The sequence below is a fragment of the Barbus barbus genome (genome assembly GCF_936440315.1).
Source record: "Barbus barbus genome assembly, chromosome: 19".
Lineage (NCBI taxonomy): Eukaryota > Metazoa > Chordata > Actinopteri > Cypriniformes > Cyprinidae > Barbus > Barbus barbus.
The window spans coordinates 7,823,935-7,849,715 of NC_136747.1; the positions used below are offsets into that span (position 1 = coordinate 7,823,935).

General features: G+C 37.5%; 1 protein-coding gene across 1 annotated transcript in view; it reads right to left on the minus strand.

Annotated features, from left to right (window-relative positions):
* The window catches only part of LOC306885063 (partitioning defective 6 homolog gamma-like), a 47,455-nt gene that overhangs the window by 18,522 nt on the left and 3,152 nt on the right, over positions 1 to 25,781 (minus strand). The window contains exon 2 of the mRNA XM_079441393.1: positions 21,091 to 21,313. Coding sequence (XP_079297519.1) covers positions 21,091 to 21,313 — 223 coding nt within the window. The remainder of the gene's footprint in view (positions 1 to 21,090; positions 21,314 to 25,781) is intronic.

Below are 25,781 nucleotides of genomic sequence, written 5' to 3' on the forward strand. Positions count from 1 at the left end.
CTGTCAGCAGCTGAGAGTGGAACTGGGACCGTGCCAATCAGATCAACGTAAATGACAGCTCACCAGTCTCCCGGTAACCAATGAGATAAGGCCTCCGCTCCAGTGCCATTATTTGTCAGGTGCCCTCACAGTGAGGGGGAGCTTATTGTTTTAAAGGTCTCTGACCTATATACGTGGCTTCCATTGGTGTCCCGCCATTCACAGAGTCTAATTGTTTCTTTAAATGAACATCCACAATACGTCCTCCCCCGCACCCCTCTTTCAGCAAGCTAAAGCCAAATTGGCTTACAGGAATAAACCGCTAATAAGGCCAGTATGATTTCAGAATTACATCTTGTGGGACGGCTTAAACAATAGAGTGCAATGAAAGAGGCAGGAACGGTATGAGGAATGTGGTCTGTCCAACCACTACAGATGAAAGGATTTAAGGAGGATTTCCAAAAAGCCATTCCCCATCCCCCCTACACACAAATAGACAAACCAAACACAAAACTAAGAGTTCAGATTCATTTCCCTTGTTTGCTCACATGAGGGCTACTGTCTGTGAAGCATGACACATGCACACAAAGCTAGTTTAAAATGCTTTCTTTAAGCGGTCATATGTTTGTATGCATACATACATGTGAGAGATGACAGATTAAGTCGTCTCCTGAGACAGATTTGGCTCTTGTGTGACAGCTAAAGACTGCAGTCAATCTATCAGTGGTCAAGTATGTTTACTTTTTGATACGCTTAATGTTAACAACATAATGAGAGCAAATTACAAGTGAAAACTTAGAGGGGGCAGTCTACATTCATGTAACATTATCATGTTAAAGACTGTTCACACCAACACGAATATTTTCATGGCATGATTTTCACATTCTATGTCTGTTTAGTACAAAAAAAAAAGGCAAACGCTCTGAATGAAAATACAATTTCCCTCTCTGACAGTAGGTGGCGCTTACAGAAAAGAAGAAACACTGCAGTATTCAGGAATACCACCCACTTGTCACAGAGAATAAAGAACATTATTTACTAGAGACGTGCGAGACTAGTCAACTAGTCGATTAAACAGAACTGCTGCTGCTAGTCGAAATTGGAAATACTAGTCAACTCTGCTAAAGCCCCGTTCACACCAAGAATGATAACTATACAGATAATGATATTAGCTTCCACACCAGCGGACGATATCGTCAGTTTATTCTAAGCACACACACATCTGCCGCTTTAAATTCTCAAGCTCGTGATAGTGTCAATAATTTTATTGTTCAGCGGAAGCTCCGGTGAGAATCCTTTCTTTACAGCAAAGGAAATCCAGTCTCCTTATGGCTTATATTGAAATCCTTCGATATTTTCTTTACAAGTCTTCGTTTGTACTTCTAATTCCTGACAGGTGTTTAGTTTTGCTCTCTCTCCTCTGCACTTCCTCATTCGTCACTTCTCACCAGAGATAAGCTATGCCTACCTCCTTCCACAAACGCATCGATTCGCTTCAGAAGGCCTTTATTAACCCCCAGAGCAGTGTCGAGCACTTCTTATGATGGATTTGTGCACTTTTTGGGCTTCAAAATCTCGACCACCATTCACTGCCATTATAAAGCTATAAAGCATTATAAAGCAGTTAACATCATTTGTGTGAACGGAACTATAGTCAAGGTTTCTTACTGCATTTTACCCTCTCTTTGCCCTTTAAAATTATATACATATTTTTTAGTGTACCTTTAAGCCCTCTAAGAATATGTAAATTACCTCTGTTATGTTATGACTGGCTAAACTATGTGTGGGATCACTGCGGGCCGAGTTTCTGGCTATTGCAATGATCTTCACATGAGCACAAAATGGATGAAAATACGGAGGTGATTCTTCTACCAGATTTCATTGCTGCATTAATGATTATAAATACAAATAACAGTCTATTCAATTAATCCAGCTCACAAAACCGGTCTGAATGATAAGTTCACACTTAAGTGAAATGATCCAGATCTCTACCTCACTGATTTGATCTGTTTGATTGATTAACCTCCTTCTGGAGGGGAAAACCATCAGTGTTTTATAACTTAATTTTAATCTACTCATCACATAAATAATATCATGGTTACACTTTATTTTGATAGTCCACTTTATACATTCTACTAACTATAAGTAACTTTGTAACTACATGTCAACTAATTCTCATTAATTTGGACCTACATGTCTACTAACTCTCAGACTAGACTGTTAGGGTAGGTTTAGGGTTAGTAGAAAAAGTTGACATATACTTGCAAAATTTCTGATAATCAGTATGTTGTAGACCCATCAAAATAAAGTGTTAGAAGATATTAAGCAGACAGTCTACTAATACTCTAATGACTGCTAGTTGACATTTAGTTGCAAAGTTACTTACTTGTTAGTAGAATGTCTAAAGTGGACTATCGAAATAAAGTTTTACCAATATTTTAAAAGGATTTGGAATATAGTGCACCCATTTCACCCTATTCTCATTTTGTGTTTCGGGTTTTGGAGCCACATTAGGGCGACAGATAATCACATAAATGACGACAGAACTTCTTTAGGTAATCTTTTAAAAGCAGAAGAAAACATTTGCAAACATGGATGATGGTACAGTCCATGTGAACTTCTGTGAACTCACTCAGACTCATGACAGAAGATGGGGAGTATTCCAGCCATCTCATCTCGTGCATGCAGGAATTATGGAGTGAAGGCAAGGGTAACGGAGGGACGGGGGATCTGAGGCAACTGCAATGGGTGGGATGCGTATCCAGACGGTGCAGTCAGCAATTAATATACATTTGGCACTCAGCCTCCCAAAATCATATGAGGCAGGAGCACAAACGGTCTGGGAACGATCCATAAACAGCCAGGGTGTGTCTGTGTAACTGTGGGGGTGTAGAGTCTTCTTTGTAATCAAGTTCACCTAAATGAGCTGGGTGGCAGGGTCACTACTGCAGTTCTCACGATCTCGAGTGTACTGCTGGCTCTGAGATTCAGCTCATTTATTACACAGAAATGGAGATAAGGAATGGATGCAGGGGTAAAAAGGTGGTGGTAGCAGGTCCAACAACAGCATTTTGGTGGAAAATGGGCATCATTGTTTGACCATTGTTTGACTGACTACTGGCTGCCCCTCATCCACTGGAAAAAGACAATTACAGATTTGGCCGTGATTTGCCCCCCATCTTTGTTTTTCCATAAGGACCCCCAGTAGTTTCTGGACTGGGCTGAACTGTTCTCTAGTCACAGGTTGTTTACTGTGACCGTCTGATTTGACTTAGTAAGTAGTCATTTAACAGACACTAAATTGTTACCGGGACAATCATCTACCTGAGTTTAAGAACTTGTAAGGATGTAGTGGTAATGACTCGTGGATTGTCCTGGTGGGGTAAAAACCTAGAACTTTTTAGTTCAGATCTACTGTGCCACACCAACCCCTGATATTCAATTTAAAGTGACATGATGTGTAGCCAAGTATGGTAACCCATACTCTCAATTTGTGCTCTGCATTTATCCCATCCAAGTGCACACACACAGCAGTGAATAGTGAGCGCACACACACACCTGGAGCAGTGGGCAGCCATTTGCTGCGGCACCCGGGGAGCAGTAGGGGGTTCGGTGCCTTGCTCAAGGGCACCTCAGTCGTGGTATTGAAGGTAGAAGAGAGCGCTGGACATTCACTCCCCCCACCTACAATCCCTGTCGGTACTGGGAGTCGAACCCACAACCTTCAGGTTACAAGTCAGACTCTCTAACCATGAAGTCACAGCTGCAATAATCATCTCAATTTCTCTCTAATGAATGAGAAAAAAACTCAGCCAGCAATACGCTTAGGTCTTGAGAGCTGTAGATCCCCCTCCACCTCCTTACCACTGAGCTAATTTAGGACTTAATTACAAAGAAGACTCTTCACCACTGTCAGTGGGGGAATAAAGTATGAGAAGCAAAGGAAATCAGCCAGACAGTTACTAATATAAATGAAGACTAAAATAGTAATGCGCATTTTAATTTCGTCCACAATAACAGATGAAAATAAGCATCATGCTGTTGACAAAAATAATGATGTTGCTGTTGATAAAAAAAAAACACTGCAAGATATGAACGATGCACTAAAAAAAATTTTTAACTGAAATCTCAAAAAAAGTGTTTTTAAATCCAGTTATAGTCAAAAATACTGGGGAATGGCCCAATTGAGCTGCAGCTGAACAGTAAATAAACCACGGTAAAAAATAAGTTACACTAGCAAGTAATAAAATAGACAAAACGATAAGTTATTGTAAATAGGTTGTTTCTGTAACAACAGACTAAAAACTGGACAATGAATAACCAAACTTGAAGAGTTCACAATATTGAATTATAATAGTGTGCTACGAGTTGTTTTTTTCCAAAGATAGTTTTCACAGAAACGGGTCTAAGAAAACAAGATAGGGGCAAAGACGACTGTGACAGAAGAGACTGAGAAAGACAAAAGACGACTGTGTCTTGTTACCACAAATAGTCTGAAATGGCCCAGACAGCCTGTCTGCAAATGAGAATGTTAAAAATTCTCAGCAGGTTGGAGAAGTTTGTGAATGCGGGGAGGAAAATCTCGAATGATTCACGTGTTATTAGGAGTTGTTCACTTGATAAGAATCAAAAAAATGGCACAACGGCGTCTTTGTGGCTGTAATTAAATAACATTTTAGTCATGCGTCTTAACGGTCGCTTTATACAGACAGCTGTTAGACGGCTCCGATTACGGTGTCGTTTTAAGAGAAATGTCAGGTATATTTTTCCGTCCGCATGATTTAAAACTGACCCATTTGCTTTTCAAATGGCGTAGTCGTAATCCCAGATAAACAAGCACACACATGTCTTTAAAACTCTGAATCAAAGTGAGTAGATCCCTTGAAGAGCGGCGCTGTGGTAGGATAAACAGCTCATGTGCTCCACATGTCTGGTCTCGTCCCAGAGAGCAGCCCTAATTAGCGAGGAACAGGAATAAGCTTTGCAAAAACCAGCTACTCTTGCTCAGCCAGGCGCCTCGAGTTAGATTTCAGAAGAGTGGCTAAACCACCGTCACCCAGAATGCACCTCTCCGGGTGCACACACCCTGAACAGGGCTGCGGCCTCAAATCTCAGTCCAACCGCACGGCACTGGGCCGAATCCAGAGGCCACAAACTTCTGCTCCAGGCTATAAACAACTATAGCCTCCAGAATCCTGGTGAACGCCACTTCCTTCCTCTTTGCAACAACAGGCTAAAAAGCGAGACATTGGACAACACACAAGAATCACTCTTCCAGAGTAACTTTCTGATTTGGGGAGTGGGCACAAGAGAGGTGTATTGTATAACCCAGTTTGTCTCCAATAGGGTGGTGTTGAGTGAGGCCAAATCGAAGTGAATTCAAACAATGTGTGCAGTAAGGTCACTCTGAAGCCAGTGCAAGTTATCAGCAGGCCAAACTTACTGTGAACAGTAACAGGCAAGCCTGGTGATTCAAAAGCATTACTTCCTAAAGCAATGAATCCTGAGGAACCAAGAACTGGCTAAACACAAATCTTTTTAAAGTTGCAATGATGGACTCCATCTAATTTGTATAGATGCATGTTTTATTTAAATTATTTATTTTTGTCAATGATTCATCCACGACGTATAAATTTTTTTGACCTGATAATGTTGAAACAAAATGTCATTAACCTGCAAAGCCCACATTTTACAATCCTACGGAATTATACTGAAATTATAATTTCAGTGGTTTTGCATTCTCTTGCAAAAGTACTGCATTCCCCAGAGAAACTGTTGGAAAGGAAAATTATATTTCAGTGCTTTTGCGAACGAACACAAAGTATATCGGGGGAACGCAATACTTTTACGAGAGAATGCAAACATCTTGTGAGCAAACCCAAAGTTTGTCAGGGGAACGCAATACTTTTACGAAAGAATGCAAACGTTTTGCGAGTGAAGGCAAAGTTTCTCGGAGAACCCAATTATTTTGTGAGAACACAAGTATTTAAATTATAATTTTTCTTCTCATCTAATTTTTTCTACCATGTCCCCTTAAGGGCTCTGTAAAATATAAATCAGCTGATAAATTAATGCATGTCCTAGTCAGTGTTAATTTTGTCAACGAAGACGACGTAAAATATTCGTTAAACCTTTTTTCTGTGACTAAGACGAGGTGTTGACGAGCTAAAACTAATATCTGATGATAAAAACTATGACGAAATTTATGCCGCGTCTTCGTTAACAAGACGAGACGGGACTAGAAAGTTATTTGAGGACTACCTGGCATTCAAAATACATCCTATAGGCTAATAGTCTTGTCTTTCAAAATGTGTGTCCCTGTCATTGGATTACAATCGGGTGAGGGGTGTTCGCATATCTAATCTCAGTATGGCAGCTGCAGTGGACGAATAGACTACCAAAACTAGAGTTTCTCAACTTTTTGTTGTATAAACTTAAAACAAGAGGTTGAGAAAACTCAAAAATCTGATGAAGCTGATTGCCTTTAACTTTTAAGTTTGCCCAACTTTTTTTTTTTTTTTACAGTGTAGCCTACAGAAATTCCAAATGTCTATTGTGGTAATCTCATGTAAATACAGTCGGTTATTGACCATAAACAGGTGGGTGAAAACTCAATGTGTGTCAGTATTACATGCATGCCTTTCATCTTAAGGGACAGCATTCCTAATTAAATACCTATCTGTGTCATCTGTGTCAAGTTAACCAACAAAAGATGTTAAATAAATGTAGGCTATACTTGTTATGTAAACCTACTGTATCTGAAAAATTAGTTTAATTTATATCTACCAAAAAAAAATGAAAATTTAGTTTTTCCAAATTCAATCCTAGATTCAAATTTCTCTTAGTTGATAATTAAGCTTAATTGATTTGGTCTAAAGAGAGAAGAATTAATGACTATTTTTGTTTGAAGACTATATATAAAATAGCTACCAAAATAAATGCTGGTAACTGCAGTTTAACTAAAAGTAATGACTAAAATTTGACAAAAAATGCAATGACTTTTCGTCGACAAACTATGAAAGACTCAAATGACTAAAATGTGACTATTAAGCATTTTCATCTCAAGATAAAGACTAAGACTAAATCAAAAATGCCTGCCAAAATGAACACTGGTCCTAGTCATACATTTTTTTCTTCTTTTTCTATAATCCGTTACACCGAAAACTAAACAAAGCCAAAAAAAGATATTTAATGTTTCATTGCAAGTGTAAAAAGGAATTTTCAATTGACAGCACTTGTAACAAAACATTGATTACCACAGAAAGCAATTTAGCATCTTTTTTTCCAGTTCACTACCAATTTGTGAATGTTAAAAAATACCCACTGTATTTACCATTTCAGTGGTTATATCCTACAACGTAATGCCCAATACCATAAAATTGGCATCGAGCAACTTTGCAGATAAAGTAATACACAAGCTTTAATTTCACAGAAAAATCAATAAACTTTATAAACTTAAAATAAGCATTATAAACTTAATTAAATCCTCGAAAAAATTTGCCCCATTTACTTCCACTGTGTGCCTCAGCCGAACCCAGATTTTTGTTCTTTTTTTACGAAAATGAGGAACGACTCAGTTATTTTTGGTGGCAGTCAACATTATGCAAAAAAATGCTGTCGACTGAGCTTAAACTGTACTAAACCTGGTAAATTCCATTAATGCTGGAAAGGTTTCCTATGTAATAAGAGCATTGAGGTTTGTGGGTAAGACAGAAAGACATTACAGGCCACAATTTTTAATGCTATTTTGATTTTGAATGATTTACAGAACACCATCAAAAACAAAGGGCCTTTATAACACAAATCAAAAGAAACAAAACATTCTTTAGAATGGAAATTGAAAAAACAAACGACAAAAAGCACCAAAGGTGAATCTGAAATGTCAGCAGTATTAGTGCCTGTTCAGAAATTCCAGCAGGAAAACCTGTGTCCGAGTTTGTTAAAATCCACCTGTGTGACGCAAAGAGCCCACACGGCGTCCGCTCCACCCTCTGCCCTCTCGCCTTCTTTTACAGCATCCTTTAAACGTACCACACACGCTGGACCACACAACATCAACTACATTTTACAGCAGTCATCCAGTGGCTCCAGTGTAGGCTACGCTTGGCAGAACAACACAGAGCAGGGTAACCAGCACAAAATGAGACCAGGATACATAAATAATACATAAATCAAACAAATATATTTTTTTAAATAACAAAATTAATAAAAAGGCATTTCTCTTCACACATGAGAAATTTTTTATTGTGGTAAATTTCCACAATAGCTAGGCCTATTATTTTGCAAATTTTTTCAGGACCCAAACAAATTTACTTTATGCTCAGCATGAACAGAATTGGGGGATCAGACCCTAATGTTAAAATGACTGCTACGCCCCAGAATTTTGGAGAGGTCAGCACTTTTACTGGAATGACAGACAGAGACACCGCTGTATCACAGAGTGGCCTGACAGCTGCTGTCTCCCTTAAAAAAATAAATAAAGGCAATCTCTGAATAACGTTTATTGTATGATGTTTCCGAGAATCGTTGCTGTTAATGGCACCGCCTCAGGCTCCTCTCCGCTGTGCAGACAAAAGCAGCGCGTTATGCAGAGTAACAGCAGCATACAAAAGACGTGGAGCCACGCTACTGTGACCAACGCTTTAAACCCAGCCAGCATACGAAGAACTCAACCTCTAGTGGCGTTTTAATATTTATTTTCCCCGTATGAAATAGGCAGCACACAGTCCTGCTTGCGCTCCACGAAGGCCAAAAATAATCTCAGCAGGACCGGCCCTCTGTCCCGGGACTCAAGCAAATGCGACTTCGCTCGACAGCAGCACGTGAATTGCATAATCCACTGCTGTCCTTATGTAAGAGTCACAGCACAGACAGGAACACAGATTTCTGGCACAAAAACAGCATATCAAAACAATCATAATTGTCATATAATCTCACAGTGAGGGGAGATTAATCTCTGCTCCTGAGATGCGAGTTCGGTGATTTTCAGGCCTGCTCGTGGTGGCGGCGGCACACTGTGAGAACAAACAGCTGTGGGTGAGCTGTGTGTGCTCGGACGGCCAGGCATTCTCTCATTACAGAGTTCCCCTGGGCTCCACTGCCTCGACCAGCCAGATGTGCAAACGGTTCCCTGCGGTTGGCTGCCGCTGTAGACAGTTGGAGAAACCGGAGAAACTGAAAACACGGCAGAACCTTCTAAAAGGATTTAATATCCCTTATGCTGTAGAAAGCACAGCTATTTAAGTGATCCGCTTATGAAACATCAGGAGAACTAACTCATTTATGGACACATGCATTATATACAGACATGAAAACGAACACGTCGGGGAGATTTGAGACCTGCGTGCGAAACAATGACCATCTAAATACTACTAAATTTAGTTTATAGCGGGTCACCTGCCACTCTCCTCAAAAAATAACAATAACACACTTATTGGGGATAGAGGAGGAAGAGTTTAGACTGTATGAACATCAACATCATGGAGGATTTGCACACGGAGCTTAAAAATGAAATTCTGAACAGCTACAGAGATAGTTTCTTTTGTTACAGATATATGAAACTTGAAATCAAATTTCTGCGATTATTAATCAGATGGACAAGACCATAAAAAGAATGCAATTTAATACAACCATAGTGCATAATATATAGCAAAATGCTCCTTTCTAAAGTTATTGTTTCTAGCAGAATATCCAGTTTATGGACAATTAGACACTGAATGGTTTTCCTGAGGTAAATGTAACATTACGTGACATTGTAAGCTGTTTATTGACACTGAGCGCATACATGAAACATGATCGATTTTGACAAGTTGCACGATCTCTTTCAGCATAACTTCTGATGTTCATACATGTTTATTTCATGTTAAAGCTAGTAGTGAAGAGGATGAGATGATCGGTTCATGTGCTGCTTGAACAGAGGTGCCTACAGTGATCGGTCACGACACATTAAAGAAAGACAAAAACACGTTGTTTGAATTTTGGGATAAAATTGGATGGGAGGCACTACGAAAAAATATCAAGTGAAGTTCACGCATTAGCAGAAAACAACAGACTAAACCAATATTGTTAATCTAGCACAGCTGTATCTTTTCCACATTGTGTGCAGGAAACGTGCCATCAGAGAAGCGCTAATTAAATTTCACCGTTTCGATTAATGATTTCACACCTCCTTTTTGGGTTTTGCCCAAAATGGAAAATTACATAATCGTCCAAGCTGCTCTTTTCCATACAATGCCAGCAAAGAGTGACCAAATGCTTTAAAACTATTATCATAAACATATTCCATGACTCATATTCCAAATGAAACTCACTCTCAAACACGGCTCCATAATTCCTTGACACCTCTGTACTATTCACTGTCTAAGTTAGGGCTGCAGCTATCGATTCTTTTTGTAATCGATTAATCCAGCACTTAATCGATCGATTAATCGAGTAATCGGATAAAAACGTTTTTTGTGTTTTTAAACAACCAAAACAAATAATGCATAACGAAAATGATGTGGCTGTAAAATGATCAAGCATTTGGCTTTTATTTCTCAAAAAAAAAAATATTTATTCAAACTTCAACATTTGAACAGTGCATGACTGAGCTGGGCGAACAAAGCTGTCCATACTCCGTTGTGAAGTGCTCCGTTGTGAAGTGCTGAGAGGGAGAAAAAGAGGAAAAGCAATTTAGCTTATTAAAATGCACAACAGGTTTCCCCATACACAAAAGAAATATGTTTTCACAATATATCTGAAATATATTTGCATTGTTGTTCACTTATATTTATAATTTTAAAATATATTCTGAAATATAACTAAAATATATTTATTGGGCCAATTTCGAATATTTGCATATATTCCAAAAAATATATTTCAGATATATTGTGAAAACATATTTCAAATATATTTATTTTGTGTATGGGTCATGCTGTAATCTAGCCCTGAAAGTATATAGTATGTTTCATCGTAAAAGCCATTCACAACTTTTTTGACAGTAAATTATTTCCATTGGTTAGTTACCCCACAGCTGTTAAATAATGTACGTTTATTATGTAACGTTAAGGGATAAACCATGACGGCCAGTGCAATTCTATGAAAATATACCACACCTCCACAGCATGTCGTGACCGCATCACACATCACAACGTCGTGCGGTATATTTTCATTAAATTGCACTGTGGATTGCATTGTGGTTTATCCCTTACATAATTAACGTACATTATTTAACAGCCTTCCTCTCGACTAGCAATCACATTGATTTAACGCTACATTGAATTTATTACCTTGTCTCGGGTGACGGTCCTCTGGTCTTTGAGTAGAGTGGATGCTTTCTGTTTAGATGCTGTAGCATGGACGACGTGCTGTTGTGGTATGCTAGCTCGATCTTGCCATATACACACACCACGGCGTTCTCTTTACTTTTCAATTTGAAATGATCCCAAACCTTGGACATTTTCTGTCGTTTTCTCTTGTTTGAGTCTTCTCTTTGCTCATTGTTACCGCTCGCATCTTCCATTTTGCTGCCCGCGCTCTCAAATCAAAACACCGCTAACGACTTGCGTCTCCTTCCGCTTTTTGGGTGACGTAAGCGCGTTGTGTCATACAAAAAATAATAATTGCGAAAGAACGTGATGTGAGCTTTAAAATTATTTAAAAGAGGCTTCGAGGCAGATGAATTTGCCTCGATAATTTTTTGTAATCGAGTTACTCGAGTTACTCGAGGAATCGTTGCAGCCCTAGTCTAAGTCCTCCCTCATGGACTGTTTTTAGCTTTTCCCCCCTTCTCGGTTCTCTGTGGAAGAAACTTAAGAGTGCTACTCTTCTAAAATTAGTGCCAGTAAAAGTGCACAAAACTAGCAAAGCCAGAGAATGCCTTGAAAAGCAATTTCCTGCAGTTTTAGGGGGCAGACTTTGAAGATCATGCCATTATAGATTAAAAGGCACATTTACAAGTGCATGCAAAGAAAGACGCGTTTACCCCCTTTAACAAGCACACTGCCATGCTGTCAAAATGCCATTCATTTTTGGGCATGAAAGAATACCACAATAGCTCATTGTTTGAGATTTTTAGGAGTCAGAAAGTGACTTTATGCTATTGGAAATGTCAAACTATATATAAAATAAAGTAGCAAAATGTTGAAACTATATGTAGAAACTATGTGGTTTCTCCATTCACACGAGTCAGTTTTTTCAGGTGATCTTGTGGGACACAAACCCCTGTTTAAAAGAGCTTGACCCAGATTTCTTACACTATTATCTACATTTACCTCAATCTTAACTTTCTGTTTGTCTGAGAGGCTCAATTTAGTTTAGCCTGTGTGTCTCCAAAAACAGCAGGAACAAGCCAGAGATAGGAAACGTTCTTGTTTGTTGATGTTCTGTGTGTCTTGTATGTAGTCTCTGCCCTGATGTCACTGTGAACTTGAATAAATGTCATAAGGCTATATGACTTCTGTGATGCAGATGGAATCACAGAATTGCAGTCTTAAAAATGGAATTCAATTTTTTTTCTTTTTAAAAGGAAAGTCTAGGAATTTGGAAAAATTTAAAGTAGGGATGTGCAATGAATCAAATAACAATATGGACTTGTGTCTGTGAATATTATAGCACAAAAAGACTGCTATTGAAATATGAAGTTTGCATGTTCTGTGTGTCTATGTGAATAAGCGCCACAGTTTCATCTGCATACTCAATATTCTCATTATTATCTTCTTACTAATTCTATTAATTAATAAACATTAACTCATTATATTGATTATTAATAGCACCAATAATTATACTACAGTTTAAAACATTTGCATGATTCCCATTAAAGCAACTGTATTTTTTTCAGTCAAGAGTAGAGAGTTTTGTTGTTTTAACATTAAAGAATAAAAATTCTGTCCTGTTCCTGTCATAGTGTTTTATACCATCATTTACTCACTAAAATTATTTTTAAACCTGAATGAGTTTCTTTCTTCTGCTGAACATAAATGCTATTTTGAAGAATGTGGAAAACCAAGCAGTTGCTGGTCCTCAGTGACTTCCATAGTATTTTATTTTCCTGCTATCAAATTCAATGTGGACCAGCAACTGTTTGGTTACCCATGTTCTTCAAAATATGTGTTCAGCACTAGAAAGAAATGAATACAGGTTTGGGACAACGTGAGTGAGTAAATAAGGACAGAAATTACATTAGAATGGGCGCTGTAGCGCGATACTACGATATTTCTTCACAAGCAGATCGTGGAGACATTTTTATCGTCCACGATCAAAAATAGTCATATCGCACACCCCTACCCTCTGCTATTTTCAATACACATGTTGCCCCTTGGTAATATTATTAGAAAATACAGGATTAGTTTCCATTGTTATGCGGATGATACTCAACTATATATCTCAACAAGACCAGATGAAACTTCTAAATTATCTAAGCTAACAGAGTGTGTTAAAAATGTAAAAGAATGCATGACCAATCATGTTCTCCTATTAAATTCAGATAAGACCGAGATATTACTTATTGGACCAAAAAACAACAACAGTACACAGAATCTCGTAGATTACTATTTGCATCTAGACAGATGTACTGTTACTTCCTCTACAGTCAGAAAATTGGGTGTTATATTAGACAGCAACTTGTCTTTTGAAAATCATATTTCTCATGTTACAAAAACAGCATTCTTCCATCTTAGAAACATTGCCAAGTTACGGAACATGCTACTCGTTTCTGATGCAGAAAAGCTAGTTCATGCAATCATGACCTCTAGACTGGACTATTGTAATGCACTGCTAGGAGGTTGTCCTGCATCTTCGATAAACAAGCTACAGATAGTCCAAAATGCAGCTGCTAGAGTCTTTACCAGGTCAAGAAAATATGATCATATTACCCCAATTTTACATTCTCTGCACTGGCTACCTATTAAGTTCCGTATCAGTTACAAAATATTACTACTTACTTTTAAGGCCCTAAATAGTTTACGAGATGCGTATGACAATCGCATGCGATTAATTGCACAGCCCTAGTTCTCCCCTTTTGGCTCCCAAACTCTGGAATAGCCGTCCTGATAATGTTCGTGGTTCAGACACACTCCCTCTGTTTAAAGACTCATCTCTTTAGCCAAACATTCACATAATGTATCTCATAACCTTGTACTTCAGTTAGATCTGATCAAATGCACATTTTCATTCTTTTACTTGGGTTGAACATCATTTTTTTGCTTAGTTGGAACAGCAGCTATGCTAATTTCTCTCTGTTGCTTTCTCTGTTTCTGTAACTAGGAATTACAAAAGCTTCAGTCTGGATCCAGCCCTTACAAAGACCTGAGATGACAGAACACCTGAGAAGAGAAGATGCCAACCCCCCCAGAGGATCTCAGATGATGCCAACCCTCAGACAACATACAAAACTACCAAATTTTGCATTACATGACATTAACTAACTGCTGATAAGCTATTACTAAATATAATGTAGAAACTTTAATTTTCTGTAAAGCTGCTTTGCAACGTTTTGCATCGTGAAAAGCGCTATAAAAATAAACTTGAACTGAATTTAAATAACAAACTGACTAGTAGTATCAAATCACGAGGGCTTTAATACAATGTTGTATGAGTGATGCCAAGACATGGAGTGACATTTGAGCATTAATATGATCAGCAATTTTAAATCAAAGAAGAACTCAATGAGACAAGAAACAGCAATATACACAAGGTTTAGCCATAAGACATAAATATCACATGTAAGCAAATTTACATCAAATCTGGCAACGCCTGTCATGACTTGCAAACCCTGTAACTTTCACATAACCTGCACAAACATACCAGAAACAAAGAAAGAAGCTGTTTACACAGAGAAATATCCACCCACAGGAATAACGTCTGTGATCCACAACCAGAAGTTCATCCACCCAGCACAGATTTAGACAGCTTCAACAAAACATTTTGTTTGTTTTTACAAACTCAGGGACTGAAGTTAAAATTACAGTCTGTGGTCGTCAACAGCATGCCATTGAGCTCAACCTTTAACTTTCTAAGATGTTAGCATGATTGGTCAATTATGGTTATAACTGATCAGCAGAAATAAAGACCACAAAAATAACTCCCAAGGAAACAATAACAGAGTGAGCTGCATTCATAGCCTTCATATGATTAGTCTATGTAAAATAAGATCATTTATAATTGATTATAAAGTCGCAGATGCTCCTCTAGCATGCTATGAAGACTTCCGACAGGACGTGTTCCCAATCAACTTCCTTTCTAATTTGGGCTTGAATAAACAAAGACAATGTGTCTGTGTTTTTATCCTCTAAACTTTCACTGTAACGGAAAAAAAAATAATTCTGTAGGCGACAGATGCTGCGTGACAAAGATCAACCGACTGAAGTCAAAAGCTTTAAAACATGACAGCAGAGTTTAGCTCCAGCTTATTATTGTCACAAATACAGACATGATGGAGTGAATTACATAATGAAAGAAAACTTCTGGGTCATGTTCCCACACTCATGCATCTTACTCATTTCCGTTCCGTAAAATTATTATTATAAACTGAAAACAATCTTTCAATCAGAGAAAGAGAGAAAAGTGTGTCTCCTTTTAAAAGAAATTGCTGATGTACTTGAAGTAATTTACAAAAATATGCTAATTACATGAAAGCTGCAATATTTATTTATTTTTAAACATATTAAATTGAGTAAGAAAATTAATAAATTGCATTCAGAGGTCTGGGATCAGTATGACTTTATTTTTGAAAGAATCTCTTGTGTTTACCAAGGCTGCATTTATTTATTAAAAAACTGTAATAGTGTGAAATATTTTAACAGTTTACAATAACGGTTTTCTATTTGAATATATTTTAAAATGTAATTTATTTCTGTGATGCAAAGCTGTATTTTCAGCATCATTACTCCGATCTTCAACGTCACATGATCCTTCAGAAATCATTATAGTATGCTGATTTGCTGCTTAAGAAACATTTATTACAATTATCAATGTTGAAAACAGTTGTGCTGCTTCATATTTTTGTGGAAACTGATTTTTTTTCAGGATTCTTTAATAAAATTCAAAAGAACAGCATTTTGTTTTGTTTTTTTAAATAGAAAACTTTTGTAAAATTATAAAATGTTAAATATTCTTTAGTAGTAGCATAAAATTACGCTACAAAATGTTGCAAGGATTTTGTGCAGGGACTCAGCTCATTAAAACAAACATTTAGGGCCTACATGAATGGCTTTAATGATTTGCCAAAGTGAATTGGATTTTCCAGCAACACTTAAGAAACATTTTAATAACAGGAATTTTATAAACTCTCAAATGAGCGGCTGTGTATGCAATACAAAGCGACAATACAAAAAATTACAAATTAATTAAATGTAGCGCACTGTGTTGTTACTTGTAGGCAAAAAAATTAAAATAAAAAATAAAAACTGTCATTTGAAATCTAAGCCATATTAAAAACAGCAAAGCTATGGTCATGCTACTGAAAAATTATAATTTTTAATTAGTTTCCTCAACATTGAGTATGTGCAAGGATCCGTCACATTCATTTCCTCTGACCCCACATTAGTCATTACCCAGAGATCTGGGGGGGCGTTACTGGGCCTCTGGCCAACCACAGTACAGGACAGGTGCACATCAGGTGGGTCTTTCCCACAGTGCTCTGGAGTGGAAGTCCCCAGTGTCTGTCTCAGCAGGGGTGAGATCTGCTCCTGGGTCTTAACTGAGCATTAGAGCGCGCTGAGTCAGTGTCTGCTACATCACATCAAGTCCATGTCTGGCTGAACTCAAGAAAGGAAATTAAGACTGCCTGGGCTGCTCTTCTCTCATCTTTATAGTGCATTTAAATAAAGGAAGTCTCCACTGGTGACCTCTCTGAGTGAAAGAGAGTGGAAAAAGAAAAGAAAAGAGAAATATAAAGTTTGCGAGTTCTCAGAGCGCCAGGGGGGAATTTAAAGAAACCGTTTTGTCCATGTATGTTAAGAACATTGCTGTTCTTAACATACATGGCCCATCAGCCTTTATTCTGTAGCCTAGTGAAGTTAAAGAGAGAGAAAAGAGTTGGGAACGGTTCCATTTTTTAATGATTTACTGCAACATGCCTTGCACAACCAGTGAAGACTGATTCCAGAAACAAATGACTCGGTTCTTTTAGTGATTAAAGGACTTAAAGCACAACTCATGTAGTCCAAATGATTCCTGAATGAATGACTCTTAGCAACTGGTGCTTTTTTAGTGAAATCAAACAGATAGTTGGTTATACATCTTGTACACAACTAACTGTATTATGTTCTTCTGAAGGCTTGTAAGACTTACTCCATGATTTACTCACCCTCAAGCCATCCTAGGTGTACTGTATATAGCGTTCATCTTTCAGACAAAAACAATCAGAGTTACATTAATAAATGTCCTGGCTCTTTCAAGTTTTATAACTATGGTACGCTATGCCTACATCTTTAATACTAGAGATTGTGGTTTATAAAGTTTTAAATATGGATACTTTTCTTACACAAACGCATCGATTTACTTCAGAAGGCCTTTAATAACCCATGGAGCTGTGTGGAGCGCATTTTATGATGGATTTATGCACTTTTTTTGAGCTTCAAAATCTCGATCCCTATTCACTGCCATTATAAAGCTGGGAAGAACATTTTTTAATATAACTCTTGCGAAAGAAGAAAGTCATATACACCTAGGATGGCTTGAGGGTGAGTAAATCATGGGGTAACTTTCATTTTTTGGTGAACTATCCCTTTAAAGCTGCCTTATCCCTTAAAATCAATTACCAGATGTCACTTCTAACACTGAGAAAGAAAAAAAAAAGAAATGTTTTAAATTTATTTATCATTATCTGGCAACGGCATGGTCTTTTTTTTTTTTTTTCAGTATTCCTTCCACAAAAGTACTAAAAGAACCATTAAAGGAACCATTAAATAACTTGAACTGTCAAAAGAAACTGGAAACAGAATCAATAAAGGGTCAGTTCACCCAAAGCTGAAAATTCTGGCATTATTTTCTCATGTTGTTCCAAACCCATAAGATTAGTCTTCAAAACACAAATGAAGATATGAAACCTGAGATATTTCTGTCCGTCCACTGAAATCCATTCCAGAAAAACTTTGATGCTCCCAAAAGTTCATAAAGATATCACAAAAGTAATCCATATGAATCAAGTGTCAAATCCAAGTAAAATCATTACAAATATCTTCATCTGTGTTTCCAAAATGAACAGTTGGGTGAGTAAACAAATGGTAGAATTTACATTTTTGGGTGAGCTATGGACCCTTTTCACAAGACGTGTTTCAACGGTCATCAGCATCGTACATTTTTTATACTTTGTTTTTTTTTAATGTATGCACATTTATAACATTATATTTTGTATTATATTATGAAAAACTAATTAACGCTAATGCGAGGGTGTTTCTAAAACAGCGTCTATAGGAGTGACTGTAAATTTGATATCGTTCTCTCTTCTGAAAGTCATGAAAACACTATCATGGACTTTTTCTTTTGTTATTTGAGCAAATGGGAATACAAAAATATATTTGTGGTGGTTTCCCATTCACCGCTATAGAAGTTTACCCAGCTATGGTGACTTCCGCTGCTCAGAAACATGGAAATGTGAAAAAGGTCTATACCTTTAAAATCAACCTCCATCTAATTATGTATATTTATTACAATTAGTCCCCAACTACTGCATGAGAAGTAGTCTTTTTTTTGTTTGGATGGGAAGCTCAGATGTATGTTATATTTGTGGGCTCAAGCACTGCTGTGGACACATCAAGAATAAACCAGACTTTAAATGTCCTTGATTTTTTTGAAAAGCACTTACATCCATAAAACGAAGTCCTATGCGTCTGCGGTTTAAATGTGGCTTTCTTGGCTCCTAAAGTTGAGTATCCCTGCTTTGGAATAATCTCTCATTCACACTGACTCACCGTCTATCTGTGTGACCATGTCTATGTCAGCAACCCCACGAGTGACGGGAATGCTGGGACTCTCCGGTACCGCCCAGCGAGCGTTGCTGGTTACGGGCTTACTCACGCTCAGGTTAGAGAAAGCACCTCATTGTTCGACATTCACAATGGTCACTATGAGCGCTGAATGGCACTCACAGCTACAAGTAAAGAAACTAATTAGCATAATAATACAAATCCTGCTGACCACTTAAAAGCTTGTGCTGTCGCAAGAAAACACGACTTACGTAATCCACGACTGGAAGCCAAGCCGTCAAGAGGAGTAAAACTTTACATGCATGAATGGTTTGACCACATTCCAGGCTTTTTACCTAAGCAAGAACGGCTAAATGTTAAAATCCTTCTACATAAACTACCAAACACTGTTTATGTAGTGACCAAAGGTGTCAAAATCTGTATTCTACTTTGTAAATCTGATCACTAAAAGGCATAATAATAAGTGTGAGCAACCTTAATACCTGCAAAAGCTGTCAAAGAACGAAAACAGCTTGAAGGCAGCTCTTGGAGTTTTAACTATGCATTGCGTCTTCATTGCAGGCATTACTGGACTACGGTTGTGCAACTGCAGAGCAGGGTTCATAACTTTAAAGCCTGGTAAGAGAAGCATCCTATCTGTGGATGTGGAAAGATGAGCACGGTCATGCCTGCTGAGGTGCCTCTCTCTGTGTTTTGTCTCTTTTCACGTGGCTCTTTTGTCTGTATGACATGCCCTCCATACCAGCAGACTGTGACCTGCTTTCTATAGGCAGCAGCCCCTCTGAAAACAGACTGATCTGAACACTCAAGTGAACACTGAAGCCCAGCTTACAAAAAAAAAAAAGTTATATTTAGTATGAGGATGAGTCAATTTTGGCAAAATTCAAGTTCGAAACAATAGATATTTCAGAAAATTTGAAATGATGGGAAAATGTTTGTAACGTAAAATGGCATCAGAGCGCAACTGATTCGCCATGAGCCAAGGAATCAGGGTAAAATAGAATGATTCTACCCTTCTGCAATGTTATTAGCATAAACATGAGCATCATTTTGAGCTGTTGGTGGCGCTAGAGGGTTTAAGTTAGAGACTCCAGATTGTCTTTACTTAATGTTGAGATATTACTCTATCTGTGCACCAAATTTCATAACTTTCCCACATGTGGTTCTATGGGCTACCACAGACTGAATAGCAGAAGTTGATGAAGCAGAAGAAGAAATTTAAAAAGAGATGATCAAACTCCAAAGGGTCAATCAAAAAAAAAAAAGGGCCTGTCCTACATTTTAAACTGTTGAATACATGGTTTACCTTAGAAATGGGTCAAATTATGGGGGGCAATTAATGTTGACTTTACAGAAACCATGAAATATCGACAAGATTTTTCAATGGCACAATGGCAAAAATAATACTAATTCTGTTATTAAATCAAGGAGACACAAATATCCAAAGCAACCTCAAAATCAAGACTAAATATATCAGCCTATCACTAGTACCGACCATTTTAGAGAGCAGTTTCTGCAACTGAACACACATTCTCAGATAGTGAAAGGAAAAAGTATCTAACACGCATTCAACAGTTCAGCAACAGGATGCTGATTTGTCTTTAAGGGTGCACTGGGATTTACAGGAAGAGTCTGAGTCTTTCCACAGGAAAAACTATCACTCTCTTCCCTACCATCAAAACCAGCAGCCTTTCCTGTACAAAGTTATCTTCAGACCGCAACGGCTCTATCACACACACGTCAACGTGTACTGGCCCACGCTAGGGAAACACTGACAACATAATAGCTGCACACGGGGCCACGTTTGAGACTGTGTGTTTGTATCCGTATGCTTCAGAACATAGCATACAATCACGCATCACATGATCCTGTTTACCCTGTATTTTCGCCTGACCACAGAAATTGTGGGCTGAATCTCCCTGCATCGCTCTGCAAGTATGTGCTAAATTCATACTCTACATTCTGCTGGATTTTAACCCCTAATGGACCGATTCTCATTGGGGTCAGGGGAATTTGAAACCCATATTACTATGCAAGGCATCCCTGAGACCGATTACTCAACTAGATCTTTCGGCAATCCTAGACGAGTCACCAGACAATGTGAAGCAGGAACATCCACCTCAAAAAAACAAACAGTGCAAGGAAAAACTGGGACACAGAGAATAAAGGGATGTGGGACGGAAGTGGGTGGGAAGTGAGCTCGTACCTTGTCTCTGGATAAAGATTCGCAGCAGGGGGTGTGCAGTCGACACGGCCTTGCTGAAGTTCTCGTCGTTATTGATGGGGAGGAGGTCTCCGTGAACGTCAGCGTATCCAATCATCACCTCCATGTTTGCAATCCGGTGGATGGTCATGATGAGTTTGTAGAATTCCTCAAATTTGCCAGGTTTTAGTTGATCCACTGAAAACCTACGGAACTCTGCTCCATACTGCAAAAGAAACGCAGAAGTCAGCATGCTGCTACAAAACAGTACAACACTGATATTTATAAAGCTTCCAAACTGAATGATCTTTCTAGTAATTTGTTACTATGTAAGGACTATTGCCCAACAAATATACATCAACAAAGCTGATATATTCATCTATCTATATAATATATCTATCTATATATTATTTTCATCGGCCGATAAGATGTTCTGTTTCAACCAATAGGCTAGATGTCTTTTATTTTGACAGAGACAATGTAAACTGTAAAATATGTATTCAAAAAAATAAAAAAATCCGCATTCAGCAAATAAGCAGTTAATAAATATTTAATTCCACAACCTTTGCAACCTTTAGCAAATTAGCTCCTCAAAATTTGAGAAATTAACATGATTAAGAACAGGAGAATAAAAAGTTTATATCCGTCGACCCAACACAATCTGGCAATTTGTAACTATTTTAAGTTTTGGAGACAAAAAATTACTTTTGACGAAAGCATCACTAGAAAAATTGGATGTTCACAATAGAAATGTCCCTGAGTTTTCCAGTCTTGGAAAACTTCTCCCAAGACCATGGGAATCACAGCTGTAAATCTCAAGGTTAAACCACACCATCTTCATCCTATCCAGTTTCAACTTGCAACTCGAAGTAGACGATACATCTCACCACCTAACCAAAACTGCAGACTTATTTCTCTTATTTTTACTTGCTAGTCTCCGATTAATCTACTTAGCCTTCTGACATGTCAGGAATCACAAAACACTGACATTGAGAGATAAAAAGTGTTTTCACCAGGCCTCTAACAGTCTATTCGGCTGTCTTGGCAGCTCTGCTGTTTGTAATGAGGAAATGGAGGCAAACAGGGACCTGAAACACAATAGAGAGACGCACAATGCAGGTTGATGAGTAAGCAGAGCAAACCTCCACAACAACACGCACGAACGGATGTCACTCCGTCACTGCAGCTAAGCCACAAAGATGGACAAACCCAACATATCTAGGGACTTAAGAAATATATATTTTTATTTTTTCCCAATTTTTTCAGTTTTACATTTTCAGAATTCCATTTTTTTTTTTTTTCAGACTTGGTTTTGATGGTTAAATTAAATTATTAATCCAAAAGCATGTCTAATTAATTGAATTCATTAAACTTTCACAATTTAATCAGAATCAGCTTAATTTGGCTAATTCCATGACATTCCACGTTATACAGTAAATTCCATTTTTATAAGTGGATTCCACAATTCTCAGAACACACACTAAGGTTCGTTTACACAAGACACCATACTTTACCTCTGCACTGCTTTATTAGTATTTTTCTATGCCATTAACAAACTATTAACATATTATTTGGAATGTACTAATAATAGACAGTATGCAAACTCAATGTTGTTGTAATCTATAAGCATATTTCTCCAGTCCAACCAAAACAAATCCTTTAAGAGACACACTCTGCCCTCAAATTCAGAACGAGGCAATTGTCCGTTGGAGGCATATCACCATCACTAACAGGGTCAAGCTGAGGTTATGTCTCTGATCACGTGACTAAAATGCAGATGTGAATCTTGACTCAATGCGTGGGTCGTCTCATCCAGCCTGAAAAACACAGGCCTTGCTTTGTCTTTCACAACAGCAGTTGAGGCTGCAGCATCCCAGCATTCACTCGTGGACTGTGCTGCTCTATGTAATTATGCCTTTAGGATGAGAATCCCACATTAGCCAATGGCAGCCTGTCATTAGCACATGAAATATAAATGTGAAGCAGCAGAAATACACTCGGAGGGTCTCTGTGGTGGCAGGTGTGTGATCAAGTTGACTGCATGTGAAAATGTACTCAATGGTAGACACATATGCAAACATCCATCCCACCACCCATTCATCATCTCCAGATGAGACATCAGAGACGCTGCTGCGCTGACAGAAAAAAATAATGCTCCATTCCAGTTCGGTTTTGTTTTTTAACCTAATTTAATGTATTCTAATGTGATATGTTATTTTAAAATGACATATTAAAAGAGTGATATACTTCTGTTGTTGTTCTTTCCCTGACGCCAACTGATAACGTTAGTCTGTAATTCAGCTTTACTAAATATGCTGCTTAAATTGTTCAAGTCAGACTGAAAATATCAGGTTATTTAAACTTAAATAAGCCTTTTGTTTACCACTCAGAGCCTAACATTTTATTTTGCTACAGTTTGGCCACTTCTTAGACTTAGTAGTCATACGGCAGTGTTGTAAACACAAGATAACATTATTTATTGTGTTTCTGACTGTTTACTTTAATAATTACATGAAAAAAAAAGAATTTTTTAACTTCATTATATTTTATTTTTAATTATTATTTTAAATCGATTTAATATAGGAGTGCAAAATCAATAAAATATTATGTTTTATCTCTGAAATTTCATTGGTACTAGTATTAAACAACTTTTGGGTACTTTATTGGGTTTCATGAAAACTTCAATGTACTAATTACATTTTTCCCCTTAAATATGTGTGTGTGTGTGTCTAATATATATATATATATATATATATATATATATATATATATATATATATATATATATATATACACACACGTTTCTCGGGATCTCATGTACTTAAGTAAAATCTTAAACTTATTTTAATTTGGTATCATTCTGCTTGACTTTAAAGGGATAGTTCACCAATTTACTTATTTACTCATCTTCAAGTTGTTCTAAACCTGTATGAGTTTCTTTCATCTGCTGAACACAAAATAAGAAATTTTGAAGAATCTGGGATACCAAACAGTTGATGGCAGCCATTGACTTCCATAGGATTTTTCTTCATACTACGGAAGTCAACGGTTACAGTCAGCTGTTTGGTTAACAACATTCTTCAAAATATCTTGTGTCCAACAGCCAAAAGAAATTAATACAAGTTTGGAACAACTTCAGGGTGAGTAAATGAAGACAGAACTATCCCTTTAATAGCCATAATGACAGTAATAACTGATAATTTACCTCAGATCACGAAAACTTAAGGGAAACAATAACAAGCATTTTCCCATGACAAATAGTGTATCAGTCAATGAGTGTGTATATTTGATCATGTTAAAATGGTTTAATATTTAGTTATACAGTTATCCATTTTGTTTCAAGTGCAAGTGCTTGTCTGAGGGGGATTTGTGGTCTTATTACGTCTGATGTCCACAGACAAACTGTGATCTTATCATGTCTGGTTAGGACACAGTGTAAATCTGAATCAATGCTTAACATCTCATGGTTGTCATCCATGTGCAAACTCAAGCCCAAAAACAACAACATGACCTCAAATCTTTGAGAATACAAGCCTAAACAGAGCCCAACCTGCCCAATTTCTAACATCAAATCCTGAGTAATATGAGAACAGTGAAAAAACTTTATCAGTCCTCAAACCCTGACAGGTTCAGGCAAGTCAAAACACAGCACTACAGCCAGAAGTACCCAAAACCCTATCTTATCAAATGTCAGTATAGCGTTCCAAAAAGTACATTTCCAACTGAGATCTAGCTAGGTCAGTGAAAAACAGCAGTGAAAGAGCAGTCGGGGGAGTGTTTCTGGAATATGTCTTAAACCCGATTCGGCCGGTAATTGCTTCTCATATGGACGTCTGTAAAAATTTATTTACAGATCACCTCAGTGATAAAACTCATGGATTCTGACGGTGATTTATTCACAGAGGAGGAGTGAGTTCTGTGATCCTACGAACCAGAGAACGCGCTGCTCACGTGGCCAGTCACATGAGTGTGTGCTGTAAATAAAATGAATTTTATTTACAAATTTACTCTTATTATGGAGTAAAATGTATTCTTATAATTCCAAGCATATTTTATAATGTATAATCCTATTTATTATTCGATTATTTAAATCGCCTGTTTAAAAATAGGAAAATACATGCTAGTTGTATATAATTATACGCAATCCGTTTATAATACACATTTTAAATTTGTATTGCATACCTGCTGCTGCCATAATAAAGACCCACTTCGAATGTTTACGTGCTTTTCTTGCCTTTCTGCTTTCACTTGCTGTGGTTGAGCAGTTATGAAGTATTCATAATTCCTTTATACTTTCCAGCATTTCAGAAATAAATATGTATGCAAATTACAGTTAACGTACGGTGTTCAGGAGTGTTCAAAAAGGGTTTAAATGCTGAATTTTGAATCCATTTCTTCTTGTAAACTCATAGATGTGGATTCGGACGGCAATTAAATTACCACACGACCTTGGTGTTTGTCAAAAAAACAGTAGGTAATTCGGCTGGGGATTTTTATAGGGGTGGTGAGAGAAAAACTCTGACGTCCTGGATTCGGATGGCAATTAAATCACCAACTACCCCCTGTAAATGGTGAAAATCAATTACGTCCCCCTGAGAAACAATTACCGTCCGAATCAGGCTTTAGACACATCAGTGGGTTTTCTTTAGATATACAGCATTGGCAGACAAAACCAGCTCCTCACAAAAGAACAG